The 20,018-nt window shown below is 42.0% G+C and overlaps 1 protein-coding gene and 1 pseudogene across 1 annotated transcript; both read left to right on the forward strand.

Annotated features, from left to right (window-relative positions):
* Nucleotides 1-3,422: 3,422 nt before the first annotated feature.
* Nucleotides 3,423-3,799, forward strand: LOC129078380 (60S ribosomal protein L36a-like; annotated as a pseudogene).
* An 8,624-nt stretch (nucleotides 3,800-12,423) lies between these two features.
* Nucleotides 12,424-18,442, forward strand: LOC129078381 (protein FAM205A-like). Its single transcript, XM_054583220.1, is given in 5 exon segments — nucleotides 12,424-12,567; nucleotides 13,202-13,247; nucleotides 13,772-13,832; nucleotides 14,661-15,852; nucleotides 15,854-18,442. Coding segments are annotated over 5 exon segments (4,032 nt in total).
* The last annotated feature ends 1,576 nt before the right edge of the window (nucleotides 18,443-20,018 follow it).

The following is a 20,018-nucleotide window of genomic DNA, read 5'->3' on the forward strand; positions in this document are numbered from 1 at the left end:
ACTTAATCCATTTACCTTTAAAAGTATTATTGATAGGTACTTATTCATGTTTTCCCTTTGTACCTGTATTCCTCTCTTTCTCATTCTTTTTCTTCATCTTCTTAGAGCAGTCCAATTAGCATATCTTGTAGTGCTGATTTGGTGGAGGTGTATTCTTCTAGCCTTCTTTTGCCTGGGAAACTCCATATTTCACCTTCCATTTTAATTGAGAGCCTTGCTGAGTAAAGCAGTCTCGGTTGCAGGCCTTTGCTTTTCATTACTTGAAATATTTCTCGCCATTTCCTTCTGGCTTTTAGAGTTTCTGTTAAGAAGTCAGCTGCTAGCTTTATCGGGGCTCCCTTGTATGTTACTTCCTGTTTCTCCCTTGCTGCCTTTAGGATTTTCTCCCCCTTTGCCCACCTCCACCCAGCACCCACCCACCTCCCCGGCCTTCACCACACTATTGTTTATGTCCATGAGCTATGTATATATGTTCTTTGGCTAATCTCTTCATTTTCTTTTTTTATCGTGTCTCCAACCCTCTTCCTCTCTGACAGCTGTCAGTCTGTTCCATGTATCCCTGTCTCTGTTTCTGTTTTGTTCATCAGTTTATTTTGTTCATTAGATTCCACGTATAAGTAAAATCATATGGTATTTGTCTTTCTCTGACTGGCTCATCATACTTAGCATAATAATCTTCAGGTCTATCCATGCTGTTGCAAAGGGTAAGAGTTCCTTCATTTTTATAGCCATATAGTAATCCATTGTGTAAATGTACCGCAGCTTTTTATCCACTCATCTACTGATGGGCACTTGGGCTGTTGCCAGATCTTGGCTATTGTTAATAATGCTGCTATGAACATAAGGGTGCATATATTCTTTCTCTTTGGTGTTTTGGGATTCTCAGGATATACAGAAGTGAGATTGCAGAGTCAAATGCAGTTCCATTTATAATTTTTTGAGGAAACTCCATATAGTTTTCCAAAGTGGCTACACCATTCTGCATTCACACCAACAGTGCACTAGGGTTCCTTTTCTCCACATCCTCTCCAGCACTTGTTGCTTGTTGATTTATTGATGGTAACCACTGTGGCAAGTGTGAGGCAATATCTCATTTTAGTGTTTTTTTTAAATCCTCACCTAAAAACAATTTTTTCATTGTTTTTATAGAGAGAGAGGAAGAGGGGAGAAAGAGAGGGAGAGAAACATTGATGTGAGAAACATTGATTAGTCACCCCTCCCACACACCCCCCAACCAGGAACTGAACCCTCTACCTAGGCATATGCCCCAAAGGGAATCAAACCCATGACCTTTTGGTTTACAGGACTATGTTCCAACCAACTGAGCCACACTGGCCTGAGCCCTCATTGCACTTTTAATTTGCATCTCTCTGATGATTAGTTACATTGAGCACTTTTTCATATGTCAGTTGGCCATCTATCTCTATGTCCTCTTTGGAGAAGTGTCTATCAGATCCTTTTCCCATATTTTAATTGGATTGTCTTCCTGGTGTTGAGTTGTATAAGTACTTTATGTATTTTGGAAATTAACCCCTTATCAGATGTATCATTGGCAAATACGTTCTCCCATACTGTGGGTTCCCTTTTCATTTTGTTGATTTTTTTCTTTTGCCTTATAGAAGATCTTTGGTTTGATGTAGTTTCATTTGTTCATTTTTACCTTTGTTTTCCTTGACCTAGGAGATATATCAGCAAAAACACTGGACATGAGATGTCTGAGATTTTACTGCCTATTGTTTTAGGATTTTTATGGTTGCATGATTTACACTTAAGTCTTTCATCTATTTTAAATTTATTCATGTATATGGTGTAAGTTGGTGGTCTAGTTTTTTAATTTTTTTTCATGTACCAGTCCAATTTTCAAAATACCATTTATTGAAGAGACTGTTTTTACTTCATTGTATGCTCTTGCCTCCTTTGGCAAATATTAATTAAGTATAAAGACATGGGTTGATTTCTGGGCTCTTTGTTCTGTTCCATTGATCTATATGCCTTGTGCTAGTATCAGGCTGTTTTGATTACAATGGCTTTGTAGTACAGTTTGATATTCAGTATTGTGATCCCTCCAACTCTGTCTTTCTCAAGATTGCTGTCACTATTCAGGCTCTTTTCAGGTTCCACATACATTTTTTGAATATTTGTCCTAGATCTGTAAAATATGCCATTGGTATTTTAATAGAAATTGCATTAAATCTATAGATTTCTTTGGGTAGTAAGGACATTTAAATGACGTTAATTTTTCCAATCCATGAATATGGTATATGCTTGTTTGTATCTTTCTCTATTTCTTTCTTCAATGTTTTATAGTTTTCTAAGTATGAGTTTTTTACTTCCTTGGTTAAGTTTATTCCTAAGTAGCTTACATTTTTGTTGCAATAGTAAATGGGATTGTTTTATTAGTTTCTCTTCCTGATAGTTCATTATTGGTATATAAAAATGCCATCAATTTCTGAATATTAATTTTGTAGTCTGCTACTTTGACAAATTCATTGGTTTGATCTAATATTTTTTTGTATAGTCTTTATGGTTTTTTATATACAATATCATGTCATCATGTCATGATGATAGCTTTACTCCCTCATTTCCAATTCGAATGCCTTTATTTCTTCTTCTTAGCTGATCATTGTGGCTAGGATTTCCAGTACTATGTTGACTAAGAGTGGCAAAAGCAGGCATTCCTGTCTTCTTCCTAATCTTAAGGGGAACATTTTTAGTTTTTGCCCATTGAGTATAATATTGGTTGTAGATTTTTCATACATGGCCTTTATTATGTTTAGGTATGTATCCTCTATTCCCACTTTACTGAGAGTTTTTATCAACAGTGGGTGCTGGCTTTTACCAAATGCTTTTTCTGCATCTATTGATATGACCATGTGATTGTTTTATGTTTCATTTTATGTGGTGTATCACATTTATTGACTTGGGAACATTGTACCAGCCTTGTATCCCCAAAATAAATGCCACTTGGTCATGGTGCATGATCTTTTAAATGTATTACTGGACCCTATTTGCTAATATTTTGTTGAAGATTTCAGCATCTATGTTCATGAGGGATATTGGCCTATAATTTTCTTTCTTTGTGGTGTCTTTATCTGGTTTTGGAAGCAGTGGACCTTTTAAGTTCCTTTCCGTAAGTGTCCTCAGGGCTAGGAGCATCGAAGTGGGCAGGTGCTGCCCTCTAGTGCCTCTGGCTGCTGCCTAGTGATACTACTTCTCTGCATAATATAGTAATCTGCAGTGTGAGTGCTGGTGGCCTTGTTGCCGGATCCTACTCTGGACCTTCCTGTCAGCTCCTGGGAAATCTTAGCTCTTGGGCATTAATAAAAATGTTGCTACTTCAACACACAAACTTCTGAGAACTATCTGAAAAGAAAGTTAAGAAAACAATTCCAGCTCTCTGTGCCATTAGAGCTCTCGCAAGCATGGTGAACGTTCCTAAAACCCGCTGGACTTTCTGTAAGAAATGCGGCAAGCATCAACCCCACAAAGTAACACAGTACAAGAAGAGCAAAGATTCTCTGTATGCACAGGGAAAGTGGCATTATGACAGGAAGCAGAGTGGCTATGGTGGACAGACTAAGCCAATTTTCCAAAAAAAAAAAGGCTAAAACTACAAAGATTGTGCTGAGGCTTGAATGTGTTGAGCCCAACTGCAGATCTAAGAGAATGTTGGCTATTAAGAGATGCAAGCATTTTGAACTGGGAGGAGACAAGAAGAGAAAGGGCCAAGTGATCCAGTTCTAAGCTTCATTTTTTGTTTTATTATGTGACAATAAAATCTTGAGGATATGTTCACTTCAAAAAAGAAAAAGAAAACAATTCCATTTACAATAGCATCAGAAAGAATAAAATATTTAGGAATAATAACTAAGAAGGCAAAGAGTTGTTATTTCATGGGTACAGAGTTTCAGTTTTGCAATATGCAAAGGTGCTGGAGATTTGTTGCACAGCAATGTAAATACACTTAATACTACTTACCTGTACACATAAAAATGGTTAAGATGGTAAATTTTGAGACCTGAAAACATGAAACTCCTAAAAGAAAACATAGTAAGCTCCTTGACATCAGTCTTAGTGAAGAATTTTTGGATCTCACTCGAGCAACAGGCAACAAAAGCAAAAATAAACAAGTTGAACTAAAAGATAAACCTAAAAGAGCTTCTGCACAGCAAAGAAAATCATTAACAAAATGAAAAGACAAGCTACTGAATGAGAGAAAATATTTTCAAATCATATACATATGCTCCTCAACTTACTATGGGGTTATATTCCAATAAACCCATTCTAATTTGAAAATATTGTAAGTTAAAAGTACATTTAATACATCATAGCTTGGCTTAGCCTACCTTAATTGTGCTCAGAACACTTACATTAGCCTACAGTTGGGCAAAATGATCTAACCCAATGAATACACTGTACAATATTGGTTGTTTACACTTGTGATCACTTGGCTGATCAGGAGCTGTGGCTTGCTGCTTATGCCCAGCATCACAAGAGAATATTGTATTTTGCTAAAAGCATAGTTTCTTTTGAATGCATGTCACTTTTGTGCTGTCATTAAATTAAAAAAGCATAAGTCAAACTATTGTAAGCCAGAGACCTTCTGTATCTGATGAGGGGTTAATATCCAAAATATATAAAGAACTCATACAACTAAATAACATAAAAACAATTAGATTAAAAAATGAGCAGAGGATCTGAGTAGACATTTTTCCAAAGAACACATACAGATAGTCAACAGGCACATGAATAGATGCTCAACATCATAATCATCAGGAAAATGCAAATCAAAACTACAATGAGGCATCACCTCACTCCAGTTAGAATAGCTGTTATCAAAAAGGCAAGAAATAACAAGCACATAGTAAACACACCTAAATATTCGCCTCTGCTAGCACATTACTGGCACCTCAAAACCCTATTGTATTCCCTCTTAATCACCTCCTACTAACCTTTCCTTCTCCCCAAAAGTAACCTATATTCTGATTTCTAACAACTCTACTTTTGAACGTTATATAAATGGAACCATACAATGTGTATTATTTTATTCAACATTATGTTTGTGAGTTTTTTCATAGTTTCCTGTGGGAGTGATTTATTCATTTTCATTGTTGTATAGCATTCCATTGTATGAATATACCACAATTTACCCATTCTACTGTTGAACAAATTTTTTATTGCTTCTACTTTGAGATTATTTTAAATAATGGTGCTTTGAACATACAAATACATGACTTTTGGTGAACATATGCAAACATTTCTCTCAGATATAAATATAGGAGTGCAATTTCTGTGTCATAGGAAAATGCATTTAGCAAGCTTTAATAGATCCCGACAAATAGTTTTCTATAGTGATTGTACCAATTTACACTCCCACCAGGTGTGCATGGGAGTTTCAGTTGCTCCGGAACCTGTCATCTCTTGGCATTGTCAACATTTTAAAATTATCTTTCTTGGTAGGCCTATAGTAGTATCTCATTATGGTTTTAATTACTTGTATTTCTGTGATTTCCAATGAGTCTGAGAACCTTTTTATTTGTTTACTGGCCATTTCGATATTCTTTTATGTGAAGTGCCTATTCAAGTCTACTGGATTGCCTGCCTTTTTCTTATTGATTTGTTGAACTTCTTTAGATATTATGAATGCAATTGCCTTACTGGCTAAATATTTTATGTACATAAACTATATATAATCTTTTCCCTTCTATAGCTTGCCTTTCCACTCTCTTAATGCTATCTTTTGATTAATAAAAGATCTTGATTTTAATGTAGTCTGATGCACCAATCTTCCTTTATAATTAGCATTTTTTGTGTCCCTTTAAAGAAAGTTTTCCTAGTCTCAAGGTCATGAAGATATTCTTCTATGTTATATTCTAGAAACTTTCTGATTTGTTGTGACCACCTGAAAGCAACAGGATGGGGCCCCACCCAAAATTTGGGTCAAATGCAAAGACTGGAAATGCCACAGACACACATCAAGAGGGCATGGGAAGGTTTGTTACCTACATAACTGAGGTCTCTGAGGAAAGCAGGGCAAATCCTAAACAAGCAAAGAATGAAAACTGTCCCATTCTCTTTCTTCCTCTTCTGGGACGCCAATTGCACATGTTAGACTGTTAGATTTGTCCTACAGCTCTTGGATGTTGTTTTCTGTTGGGTTTTTTTCTGACCTTTTTCTTTGTATTTCACTTTGTAAAATTTCCATTGAATTATCTTTAGGTTCACTGATTCTTTCCTCTTCTGTGTCAAAACTACTGATGAGCCAGACAAAAGAAGTCTTTATCTGTTACCATATTTTTTATTTCTAGAATTCCCATTTGATTCTTTGTGTTTCCATCTCTGCTGAAATTACCCATCTGATTATTAAGGCTATCCACCTTTTCTAATATTGGGCTAGCCAAAAAGTCTGTATGGTTTTTCCCTAAAATAAAGGACACACTTTTCATTTTTACCAGTAACTTTATTGATTTGAATATTTTTATGATTATGTTGGCTATCTCCCACTACTGGCTTCTAGTGGGTAGAAGCCAGGGGTTCTGCTAAACATCTTCCAATGCATAAGACAGCCCCACTGCAAAGAATTATTTGGCCAAAATGTCAATAGTACAAAGAAACTTTGCAAACCACTTTCGACATGTTTGATCAGTCGCAGCATCTTCTCCATACACTGCACAAATCTTTTTTTGCGCATCAGGTGAGATTTTACCTTTCTTTAAATAATAAAGCATAATAAGCTAAAAATGTTGCATATCTTCTTCCATCTTCAGTGTTAATATGGCTGCACAAAAATTCACCAATTTGATAAGCTTTTTTAATTAACACTGATGTGACAGTTGTCTTAATACAATCACACAAAACTGTTTCAAATTAAGTTAAAGACAACTAAGCACTACTAGAGTCATCACACTAAAAAAACTAAATAAACTTTTTGGCCAACTCAATAACTCTTTAATATATTCATTGTAGTTACATTAATTCCAATATCTGTATCATTTCTGAGCCTAGTTCTGTTAATTGCTTTGTTTTTTAATAGTGTGTCAATTTTGTCTTCGTTCTTTGTATGCCTTATAATAATTTTTTGTTGAAAGCTGGACATCTATTGTAAGGCAGTAAAGACTTAAGTAAATAGTTTTTATGCCTGGAAATGGACAACCATGTCCCTCTGCTAGGACTTGAATATAAGAGATTGAGTCAATTTACTCAGGAGGTTACCTGTGTTTAGGTTTTTTTATGCTATGAATACTGTCAGTGCACAACAGCCTTCATGTTTCTCAAACATTATGTGTGTTTATGGTTGAGGCTGGCTTATGAGAGATTTTTTCAATGTCTACTCCATCCTCAGCTTTCTATCTTTCCTTTGTGCCTTCTACTCAGAAAATGTTTCCCTCCATGGTCTTGATGTTATTTCAGCAGTAGACTGCAGTTACTTGTTTTGTAATGCCTAATTGGTCGTTGGGGGTAGAACACTCTGATTTTCTGACTCAGTATCAGTTTTAGATGGGCACTGTACTCCTGTGTCTTGGAATAGGGCCTTCTCCATCATCCTACCCCACCCTCTGATGGAAGACCTCTAAGGCAAAAGGGAAACTTTCTCAGGACTCACACACTGCACCCAGTCTTTCCTGTGAACACACAGTAAGATCCATGGAGAAGAGCCTGCAAGTGAATGTGAATTTTCCTTGTAATCGTGAGTCCCAGAGTTTCTGTATTCTCATGCTGACCCACATTTTGTCTTCAGCAATTCCTTAAAATTTACAGCTGAGTTCTTACCAGCTTGGTGGTGTACAGGAAGGGAGTCATCTTATCCCCAAATAAACAGGTGCACTTCCGCAATCTCCTGGAAAATGATTGTCTAGCCTTAGATTAAGATTAATTAGGCTGGCCTGACTGGTGTGGCTCAGTTGGTTGGATGTTGTCCTGCAAAGTGAAAGGTCACCAGTTTGATTCCTGGTCAGGGTACATGCCTGGGTTATGTACGGGTTAGGTCCCCAATCAGGGTGCATTCAAGAAGCAATTGATTGATGTTTCTCTCTTACATGAATGTTTCTCTCCCTCTCTCTCCCTCCTTCCCCGCCCTACAATCAATCAATCAATCAATCAATAAAATTGTTTTTAAAAAACACTTATCAATTAATAAGTAAAAGTTCAATAATCTGTGGGCAAAGAATAGGAACATATATTTAACAGAAAAGGAAATGAACATACAATAAGGTGATTAGCCTACCTTAAAACAAATTTGTAAATATACAAGATACAATTTATCATCTCTCAAATTGACAAAGATAAAGTATTTGATAATATTGAATCAACAAGGATGGGAAGAGAGGCACCCTTACACAGTTTGGGTGAGAGTGAAAATTCATATAATTGGTGGAGAAAATAGGCAATATCAACATTTAAAATAGTTATACCCTTTTGTCCATCAATTCAACTATTAGGAATTTTATATATACTTATACCTGTGTATGAAGATTTATATACATGAAGTTTGTATCAACATTTATTTACAATCAAAAGATTGTAAATAAATATCCATGAATATGGGACTGAAGATAAAGTATGTTGAAGTTATATCAAAGTGGACCTTATAGCCTCAAAGAAAATTATATACACAAGATATAGTCATATAATTAAAACAAGAAAGAGAAAACAGATCTATCACATCTTTTCATTTGTGAGAAAATATATCAGTTTATTTATGTTTCTTATGCTAAACTGGTTTTGAAAGATACATGGGAAAGGAAAAAGGGAGACAAGGGTGGGAAAGAGACACAATATGTACCTTCTTTTGCCTTTTGAATTCCGTACCCTTATAAAAACAATTAAGTTCAGTTATTGAACTCAATTAAATGCACTGGCCCTTCATGAAAGGCCTCATGTCTATACCTCCAATCTTTCTCACAAGTCCTCTCTATTCCACCCACTTAAATGTCTGCTAAAAATAGACTGCATTTCTTACTGCCAAATGTTGATAAGTGTTCTGCATGTTGATACATTTCTCTGCCACCTGAAATATACTTCTTTGCCCCACAGCCTGTGCTTTTAGACCCAAATCCAATGTCATTCTACCCAAGAGCCTTCTCTGACCATCCTGATCTTCACTATACTTTCTCCTCTCTGAAATGGGTGTTTGTGACCTTGGCCTCACAAAGGATAATATAATTCTATTTGTTCTAAACTGTTGGCTCAGACATCTGGCCAAGATGGAGGTGTAGATAGATACACTTTGCCTCCTCACACAACCAAAAGAATGACAACAATGAATTTAAAAACAAAAAGTAACCAGAACTGCCAAAAAATTGAACTGTATGGAAGTCTGACAACCAAGGAGTTAAAGAAGAGACATTCATCCAGATAGGTTGGGAGGGGTTGAGACAGGCAGCGAGGGCAGAGAGGGCATGTGGCAAGGCGGTGGCTGGTGGACCCACCAGGTGAAGCAGCAGCTGGCAGACCAGGAGGTCCCATATTTGCATGCAGATAAACAGGGAGGAACAGGTGGGGAGTGAGACAGCATAACCCAGGTTTCCAGTGGCGGGGGTGGGGGGAGCCTCAAAACCTCTGGCTGTAAAATTCCATGGGGGATATGGCAGCAGGAGAAACTCCCAACCTAGCAGTTTGTTGGAGATACCTTCAGGGTCCTAGAAAATACACAAACCCACCCACCAAGAAATCAATACTAGAAGGGCCAAATTTGCTTGTGGGTAGTGGGGGAAGGGACTGAAAGCCAGCCAAGAGCTGAACAAGTAGCATTATTCCCTCTTGGACCCCTCCCCCACATACAGCATCACAACACAGGGACCTGGGATGCCCCACCCTGATAAATACCTAAGGCTCTGCCCCTTCCAAGGTAACAGGCACACCAAGACAAAGAAATATGGCCCAAATGAAAGAACAGACCAAAACTCCAAAAATAGAACTAAGCAATGAACAGATAGTCAACCTATCAGATACACAGTTCGAAACACTGGTAATCAAGATGCTCACAGAAATGGTTGAGTATAGTTGCAAAATGGAGGAAACGGTGAAGGCTATGCAAAGTGAAATAAAGAAAAATACACAGGGAACCTACAGGGAAGGGAAAGAAACCAGGACGTAAACCAACAATCTGGAGCAGAAGGAAGAGATAAATATTCAGCCAGAACAGAATGAAGAAACAAGAATTCAAAAAAATGCAGAGAGGCTTAGGAAACTGTGGGGCAACTTTAAAGTTTCCAACATCCAAATCATAGGGGTGCCAGAAAGAGAAGAGGAAGAGCAAGAAATTAAAAACTTATTTGAAAAAATAATGAAGGAGAACTTCCCCAGTCTGGCCAAGGAAATAGAATTCCAGGAGATCCAGGAAACTCAGAGTCCCAAAGAAGTTGGACCCAAGAAAGCACACACCAAGGCACATCATAATTACATTACCCAAGATTAAAGATAAGGAGAGAATCTTAAAAACAGCAAGAGAAAAGGAGACAGTTATTTATAAAGGAGTGCCCATGAGACTATCAGTTGATTTCTTGAAAGAAACCTTACAGGCAGGAAGGGGCTGGAAAGAAGTATTCCAAGTCATGAAAGACAAGGACCTACATCCAAGGTTACTCTATCCAGCAAAGCTATCATTTAGAATGGAAGGGCAGATAAAGTGCTTCCAAGATAAGGTCAAGTTAAAGGAGTTCATCATCACCAAGCCCTTGTTATATGAAATGTTAAAGGGACTTAAAGAAAAAGAGGAAGATCAGAAACTATGAATAGTAAAATGACAACAAACAATTATCAACAACTAAACCTAAAGAAAAACATAAACAGACTAAGGAAACAACTAGAACATGAACGGAATCACAGAAATGGAGATCAGACAGGAGGGAAAGAAAGGGGAGAATGGGGGAAAAGGTACAGGGAATAAGAAGCACAAATAGTATGTACAAAATAGACAGGGGGGTGTTAAGAATAGTATAGGAAATGGAGAAGCCAAAGAACTTATATTTGCCACCCATTGACATGAATAAAGAGGATGGCGGAATGCTGGTGGGGAGAGGTGGTGCAAGGTGGAAGGGAATAAAGAGGAGAAAAAAAAGAGACAACTTTAATGGCATAATCAATAAAATATATTTAAAAAATAAAAAATAAACTGTTGGTTCTTGCTTTATGTGAATTGGTCTTACCTTGGATACCCGATAGTTAAGTGTTTTGAGAGCACGAATGCAATGTGATTCAGATGTCTTTGTACCCTTGACATGGCCTAGCTCAAGGACAGCTGGGTGGAGGTCTGGATGCTGGAGGAAGAATCAAAATAACTTCTTAAGAGATTTTAAGTCTAAGAATTTGGACTGTTAGACCATTATCACCAAAGCAAACACTCTCAAGGAAATTCAGAAATCCTGGGATATTAGAGTCATATCCTAAAATCCACAGATGCCAAGCAGGTTACATAATGTCTAAATTAGCAGTCAAGTTATAGGAGTGATAGGTCCTGGGGCTAATGAGGAAAAAATCATCCTGCCTAAAAGTTACCAAAATCAGGTAAAAAAAAACTTCTCAGATAAACAGTACATGTGCTGAGAAGGTATGTACCATGAGCAGAAATTAGGTTGTGACCCTTAATTGGAAGTAGTTACTTATCTCTATGGGAAATCATCTTCCTGACCAAGCCGAATGCTGTCACATGAGTAGACGCAGCTCTAGGACAAAAATAAAATTAAATAAATAAATAAATAAATAAATAAATTGGATAGTGCTCCAGAAGTGAGCCAAATTCATTTGCCTAATTAAAAGCACTGTTTAAAATCTCTTCCCACCACAATGAAGGTTTCCTTTTCCCTACATATATAAATTTAAAGATACCACCACCTTGGCCTTTCCCCTCATCTCAGCCATGGTCCCCTTCATTCATCTCTAATTTCCAATCACCAGAGTCTATTACATCAAAACTCTCCATTTCCAAGCCATAACTAGACTCTGACCTCCCTAAGCTTGTGTGTGCTTCTCAGATACATTTTCAGTATAAGCAGGGGGGTATGTGGAGTTTCTTCTGTCCCTCTTCCTCAGGAGGTCCCCTAAACACTCAGTTTTCTTGGGATGGGTGACCAGACAGTTGTCATGAAGGGGAGAGCCAAGCCATCAGACTGGTGTAGGGTGTGGAGAGTGAAGGCAAAGTGGGAGTATAGACACTGCCTGTGAGCATGGTACATTTAGTCTCTGGTTCTGTAAACTTTACAACCAGACACCCTAATTTACAAACTGAACCACCACACAAGCTTCCCTAAAACAGATAAAAGTCTTTGACACTACACCTGTCTTGCAAAACAGAAGGGCTTTGTGATGCATCTGGTGACCCGGTTCCATCCTCTGTGAGGCGGAGAGGACAAGTCATTAGGCACCAGGATCCTGACTGCCTACTATAGTGATGGCTAGCATCCTCATGTTAAAGAGGTTTAGACCATGCTAAGCTTTACTTTTGTTCTTTGGAATGTTGGATATTTCTTATATATATATGGCACCATCTTCATTATTATCCTAATTATCTGGCAAGTGAAAAGGAGTTACCATGGATTAAGGTTGGAACCTAAAACAAGCTGCTGCCTGGTAGGGATACATTAACATTACAATTGAACTAATTAAATCCCAGATAAGAAGCTTTTAAAGATCCGAGTCTCTTTACCCTCCATTCCATTTTTTATACCATACATTCAGTTATTCAAATATGGTACTTTTCTCAGAGCCTAGGAATAATTTTTTACCAAGCCATCCCTGCCGTGTATTCTAATTGAAAAATCAAGAACTTACCTACCTACCTTGGGTTGAGATCTGGATGAAATGGAATCTACCTCACTGGATCTCAAAAGACATACCAATATGGGGGCTTCTTCTGGTTGGTGTATTTAATAAGCAAAAGTCTAGGACTGTTAGAATTAATCACTATCACCATTGAATCTATTCCATTATCCGTCCTGTGTCATGGTTAGCCCCCTAGAAACCCAGTCTGGGGAAAGGGGACAAGTAGTTAGGAGTAAAGAGAGCCTTAAGGTAACTGAGAAAGAACTAGAAAATGAATTGTTGGTGTGAAAGGGTGGACTAGAGGAAGGAAACATAGGTGAGTGTATTAAATTGAGATATACCCAGGAAGGAATCTGGAAACTTATATTAGTTTTGTCTTACTATAAACCTGAAAAATAACAGTGTACCACCTCCTTTACACTCTAACTTTTTTGTCTTTAAGCATCACCAAAAAGTGAAGCAAAAGGCTAGAGATGCAGCAATAAGAGGTAAAGTCTCAGAGTCTTCTCTGACTCCCCTCCACTGTGGGCGAGTTCCATGGATTTTATCCCTCTTTAACCTGTGGTGCTGGGAATAGGTACTCTAACCACTAAAGTTTCCAATTCCCATCTGACAAATTCTCCCAAAATTTCTTGGGTGGGAAATCAGAGCCTGGGAATGTTCCAGAATCCTCCACCTTATCCCAAGGAATGAAGAATGAAGGAATGGGGCAGAAGTCTTTAACCATGCCATTTACTGGTGTTATGACCCTGTGGAACTCACTTCAGTTCTCAGTCTTTTATCCACAAAATGGGTATCTGAAGATCCTGCCTCACTCACAGTGTGGCTGTGAAGATCTAATGAGATTAGGTCCAGGGCAGCACAATAAAACTGGTTAAGTTGTATGCAGATGTGCCTTAGAGCATTGACTGTTGGGGTTTTCATTCCCTTCTCATTCAAAGGCCTTTAGCTTCCTATAGGATGTCCCTGGATCCTCTCTCATTTCATGTAACACTGTCTCCTGGTTTCTCAGCTAGGAGACTTTCCCGGAAAGAAGCTGAGAAGCCATGGGAGCTGCTGTCTGTCATGAAAAGGTGATCACTTGCTCTTTGTAGCGTCCCAGCTCCAGCCTGGACCGGGATGATTTCTCTGTTTGGCCTGGGACAGGGATGAGGAGAGGGATAATGGCAGGAGGGAGTTGGACACAGTGGAGGCTGCAGCATGGTTGAGAGCGTTGCTGGGGCAAAGGAGGCTCAGATGTCTCGGGAGGGAGGAGTCTCCCAGTTCTGCTCTGGCTAGGCTCACAATGCTCCAGAGTTGAGAATTTGACTAGTGCTTAATTCATAAAAGACCCTACATAGGTTAGTACTCAGCCACAAGACCAGTTAGCCAGCTAAGAGAATGGGTGAATAAGTGCATAAATAAGTCATCATTGTCATATTCTTTTTACGGCTACAGCCTATCAAGGGCAGACCCCTGCACCCTGCTGACATTACCTCTGCTGGTTCTGTCTCAAGGGAACTCAGTTCCAGGGACAGCCCTCAGCCAGGAGCTCAACATCTCATCCTCTTCCTGAGAACTCTAGAGATGAGATTGGTTCTCAAGAGATGTCGTATACACCTCACAGTCCCCAGGGAGCAGAGTTTCCATGGGGACCTCATTTTCCACATCTTGGAAATACTGAACACCATGTTGTGGCTTTCTTAGTTCCAAATGAGACTGAGTCCAGGCTCTACCTGGTTATGGCCCTAGTGAAGCCCTGTTAGCTAACCGTTGGCTCCCCATCCTTTGTTCCCATTTCCTGGTTAAACTTCTCAACACAGGTCAGCAGACAACTCACCCACGTTCCAGTCACTCATGGCCCTGTGCTCCTATGGGTTGCCTGAGACCATCAGTAACAGTTGCCATGTTTTCTCTTCCAGCCAGAGCTGGCTTCCTCAGGAGGGAAGTGTGCGGAGGCTACTATGTGCAGATACCTGCTGCCAAGTCTGCAATACCATGGCTCTGGAAATCCAGCAGTTGCTGGAGGGTGAGAAAATCCTGATGTCTCCCGCTTTACCGGGGCCATCACAGAGCTCCTCTCACCTAGAGATTTTGTCCAAGTCTAATGTATCTTTTGAGCACAGTCTGGAGCATCACTCCACATGCTCTCAAGAACTTTCACTTCCATCTGCAACACCTTCAGCATCACAATTAATGGATCAGAAATATTTAACCCAGCCAATTCCCTGGTCAGCAGCCCAATCACCTGGTACAGTTAGTAGGCAAGAACACTGGGCTGAAAATGTCCAGCTACAAGAAGGATTTCAGGGTCCAGATATGCCCCAACTTCAAGAGACTATGTATGACGCAAGGTTTGAGGAATCTAGGATTCCAGTGAACCAGCAAGAGATTATACAGCAAAACCTCACCCTTGTGTATGGGAACCAAGGTCAGCAGCCCTTGCATCCCCAGGTCTCTCTGCCAATCCTGAACCAAGATATCACTATCATGGCACATCCTATAGCCTTGCCTATGGTCACTGTCCTCCCTACCCACCTGCCATTCCCCAGTCCTGAAGTCCTGAGGCTTCTTGAGGTACATGTAAAAAAATGGATGCATTTCCAGAGGTGGGGGCTGCCCAGGCGTGTAGAGGAGTCCCTGAGGCAGTTTATCCCAAACCCACCATTGTTTTACCAACCTCTAAATAACCAACCAGCTTTTTTCACCCAAAATGATACTTCTGAATTCTCTGTTGAGAAACTTGCCACCATTTCCTACCAGACCTGGGGTTCAAGTATGGCTGGCCAGGCAACCCAGGCATTCTGGGTTTCTCAGTGGTCCCTTAGAGACCCAATACAAAGACACCACTACCACCAAAATGCAAGCCACGTGGCTCTGGCCTTGCCCTCTGCATCCCTTAAAGACTTAAGTGGCCTCTATCCACTTCCTAGGCAACAGGCTAAGGACTCAGTGGGCCATTTGCGGCTGAAATTCAGCCAGCTATTCTGTGGCCTCCCTTCTCTGCACAGTGAGTCCCTGGCTGACACCTTCTTGGGCTCTCAAGGTCACTCCACAAACGGGAGCCGGTCCATGCTCCCCCTCCCCTCGAAGGATCCTTTTCTCCTCAAGGACCGCCCCCTTCCTCCATCTGTTGCCTAAAACTCCACCCCAGTCACACCTGCCCTCTCCCCCATCATCCTCAAATTGGGTCACGCCATGTGACCATCCGCAAGCTCAGGTCAATGCCCCACTTCTGACTCTGGCCCAGTGTGAAGCCTTAGAGTGGCACCTGCTGCAGAGGCAGCTACAGCGTCAGTGGAGTTTGCCTGCTGCTTTCCAGAGAGCTCAGCACAGCCTCAGCCCTGGGCCACATAAGTCTTGTGGCACAGCCCAGTCTCCAGAAACTGTGAAAACTTCCTGGCCAGGAAAGCCCATCTCCGTCCTCACCAGGGAACTACTCCTCTTGCCGGACCACGCCCGGAGGCTGCTGGAATTCCACCTCCAGAAGCAGTTGATTCACCATCGCTGGGGCCTGCCCCTGAAGATCCAGCAGTCCTTCCAGTTGCTCCTGTCCCCCACTCACCAGCAGACCCCATCCTGGAGCGGCACAGCCCTCGCCAGTGGGAGCGTTCCCCAACCCTCCGCCCTAGAAGCCGCTGGTGCTGGTGACACTTTCTCACCGTTTGAGGACCCAGTCCTCATGCCACACTTATTTGACCAGGTCAAGGCAATGCTGCAGAGCCACATTGACTCCAAATGTGGGCAGATTCACGAGGGCAAGGTCCCTGCCCATGTGTGCAGGTCTTGTGAGCACATCATTCCTGGCGGCCTCGAAGTGGCTACCTTCACCTGCGTCCCAGAAAGCAAGCCCCTGGAGCTACAGGCAGCAGCCGACCCTGACCTGCGGCAGGAAGTGATGTCCAGGGTGCCAGCATCCCTGGATCAGCAGCAACAGACCTCACCAGAATCTGTCATGGAACTCCCTAAGCTACCCCGAGCCCTGTCCGAGGAAGCCATTGAGAAACTGAAGACAACTTTACGGCACAAGTATCTGGCCTTCTTGTCAGGGCTGCCTCCCCTTTATTATGTGGCCCTCTCCAAGGCCATGGCCCCAGCAATAACTACTCAAGCTACAATCCCGGAGGTGGTACGGGAACCTGTCGAAATCTTAACAGAACCCCTGACTCAGGTGAGCGTACCTGAAGAGCAGGATCTAAGGCCTGGGCCACACTTTCAAGGTGCCGGTGAGACTTGTGCAGAAACTGCAGATGCTACTCAGCCTGAAATGCCGGTGGAAGGAGTAACCGAGGTGGAGCCTCTAGAAAGCCAGACAGAGTCTGCCGGGCCCTGCCTCCTCAAGAAATCCATCTTGGCCAAACTAAATTTCCATCTGAGAAGGAAAGTGCTAGAGATGCAATGGGGGATTCCCACAAAGGCAAGGGAGTCCAGGGAACAGACTGTAGCAGTCCCAGACAACACATCCACACACGGGTCTCTTGGCAGTCTCAACGGCCAAGGAGAAACACCGCTCCAGAAACTCCCCATCCCGCCAAAGCCTCCCCATGCCCCAGATCCAAAATGGCTCTACCTGAAAGGACAGCTGGCCCTTGAGTTAAAGGCATTGCAGCAGACCCAGAAGCAACGTAGGTCCAGAGCAGCACCCCATGGTTCTGCCCACGGGTCCTCCAAGATGTCACAACCCAGCGGAGACATGACAGAGGGCCAGGTGCTTTGTGTTCACTTGGAGGCCAGTGTGAAGAAGCCCAGTCTGGGAGAGCCCTGGAGCCCTGAGTCCCAAAGCCTGGGCAAGAGCAAGTATTCAGCCCAAGTCGCCAGGCTGGCTAAAAAGAAAAAGGACCCAGGGAAACCGAAATCGGCAGGAGACCACGGAGAAGGAGATGCAGGGTTTGTGCTGTCCTCGGCAAGAGAAGGCAGCCACCCGGCTGAAGCTCGGAGGACAGAAGGGATGCTTCGGAACAGGGCTCCCCAAAGCCCCTGGACACAGAGACATAGCTTCCACCTTGGTGCTCCCTGTCAACACAGTTCCCAGCACCGCCCTCACCTTAAGCCCCCAGAGCCACCTCCAGGAGTTTTTGGTGGGCAGAAAGCTAAGAAGAACGGCCAGCAAGACAGTCGAACCGGGCTCGATGTCAGCGTCGTACCAGCGAGGATTGCTGAGAATGTCCAGCCTGTGGGGCTCCAGGTGTTACAGGGCCCTCCTTTCCTCAGCCATCTCATTCAGCATAAGCTATTGCAGGGCCAAATTTCGCAAGGTCGCGTTTTGCAGAGGCAGGCCATGCCAGTCCATTGTCCCAGGAGGCCCGCCCTTCCAGAATCAGGCTTGAGACATAAGATGAAATCCTTTCTGCAGAGTATAAACCTCAATGCAAAAGGCCAAGGGCAAAAGGAGCCCATGTTTTCGACAGCTGAGAAAAGAGCCAACACCAGAAAAGAAAATGTACAAAGGAGGCTGGCTCCGGCCAAAAGTTCCATGAAGAGAACCAAGACAGAGAAGAAAACAAGAGGGAACCCCAAGGCCCAACCTCCCCCTACAGAGAAGCAGGTGGGCCTCTTGGATGGCTCCCACTCCCCAGACAGTAAGCTCCGGCAGCGCTCCTGCTCCAAGCAGCTCCACTCTGCCTCAGCCTCGCGCCACCCTCGCCACTGCCCTTGGCACTATCCTCAAGTGGCCTGTGCCACCCAGCCTGGGAACCCACCCTAACTCTCAGCAATCACCTCAGAGGGACGTATTGGCCTGCTCAAGGAGACCCAGCACAATCAAAACGCGTTGCAGGCTCCCCAACGTCTGCATCCCTTGAAGAAGACTGCTAGACTGCTACTGTCATTTTCAATAATGTGCAGGCGAGGCAGAGCGCCACCCAAAATACAGCCTATATCTCTAAGCAAAGACTTGTCTGTTTGCTCCTTCTCTCCACTGTGGTGTGTTAAGGGAAGGCATGAGGGAGGCCAAAATGTCCTTCTTATCTAGGGAAGGAGCTGTAACCCCCACTTAAGCGCAGTCAGCATTCCACACCAACTCCCCCCAGCCCCTCCCTGGACAGTGGATAAAGGGACTTGAGCAGAGACGGAAGGCCTTTGTCTAAGGTGCACTGAAGGTAAAGGTCACATTTGAATTCTGTCGTGGCTCTCCATGGTATTATTGGGCCCAGAGGAGCAATGTGGATGTGAGGATAGTACTGATAAGAAGGAGTGGCCAGGACCCCCAGGCAATATTCATTGATGACTTCCACCCAAGGAGAGGAGCTTTTTAGAGATGTGCCACAGCGGCCTGGCCTTGAGGAAGTGCTTTGTGTTTGTCAAAAGCACATAGTTAATGTGATGTTAGGTCAAAGCAAATGATAGAATCACCGCCTCTCTGCTTTCTCAGTTATTGGTTAGCACTTTCTGGAGGACTCATCTGGAAGGCTTCTGTAGCTCTCTTGCCTCTCTCTCACCTCCATTGCTTATCATCTGTATGGAATAAGTGAGTCCTGGAATGATGATCACAGTAGGACATGAATTAGTGTCTTGTCCTTTACCTCTAATGACAAGCACGGAGGGTAGCATAGAAACAGTCAGAGGTCTGAGTATTTGGGACAGAAACTTACCTGTGCTTGACCAGGGTATATAATGGAACAAAGCAAATTTGATTTGTACTCAAAAGAACCTAGAGCCAGGAAGGCAACCCAAGGCCCAAGTGCTTTAGGGGAGGGAGCTGAATTAACACTGATATTAGGTCTTTTGCCCATTGTGTGATGAAGGGCAGTGATTTCAGCCTTTTTGTTCACCCCAAACTGTACAATGGATAAGGGACATACTAGTGCCTTAATAGTCCTGAATCCAAAATCTGGACCAGGGAGGCAGAAAAATCATTACATTAATATGATAAGCACTATGAATGGGGGAACGCATCATCAGAGGATATCATCTGCTGATAAACACCCCAGAAGGATCACAAAAATGGCCTGGATAGGCACATTATGTTCAACAATTAAAATATTTGAGTACTTACTATATGCAAGGTAATATAGCAAACACAACAATGAACATGACATAGGACTTGCACAATGATCTCATGGGATCTCATGATCTCATGGGATAGCTGGTGTCATGGGCCCAAATTGTCTAATCAACATATGTTCTTGGAGTCCAATATTAATCTCGAAATAAAAAACTAAACTCCTGATTCTCCACCCACCACCATCACCCAATCACTCATACAGAACATGCTCCATAGTATTCACCATTTCGGTTAAAGGCAACTCCATCTTCCCATTTCTTTTTTTTTCTTTTTAATT

Source organism: Pteronotus mesoamericanus, unplaced genomic scaffold (genome assembly GCF_021234165.1).
Source record: "Pteronotus mesoamericanus isolate MK-2021 breed Mesoamerican mustached bat unplaced genomic scaffold, CSHL_Meso_final contig_73, whole genome shotgun sequence".
NCBI lineage: Eukaryota > Metazoa > Chordata > Mammalia > Chiroptera > Mormoopidae > Pteronotus > Pteronotus mesoamericanus.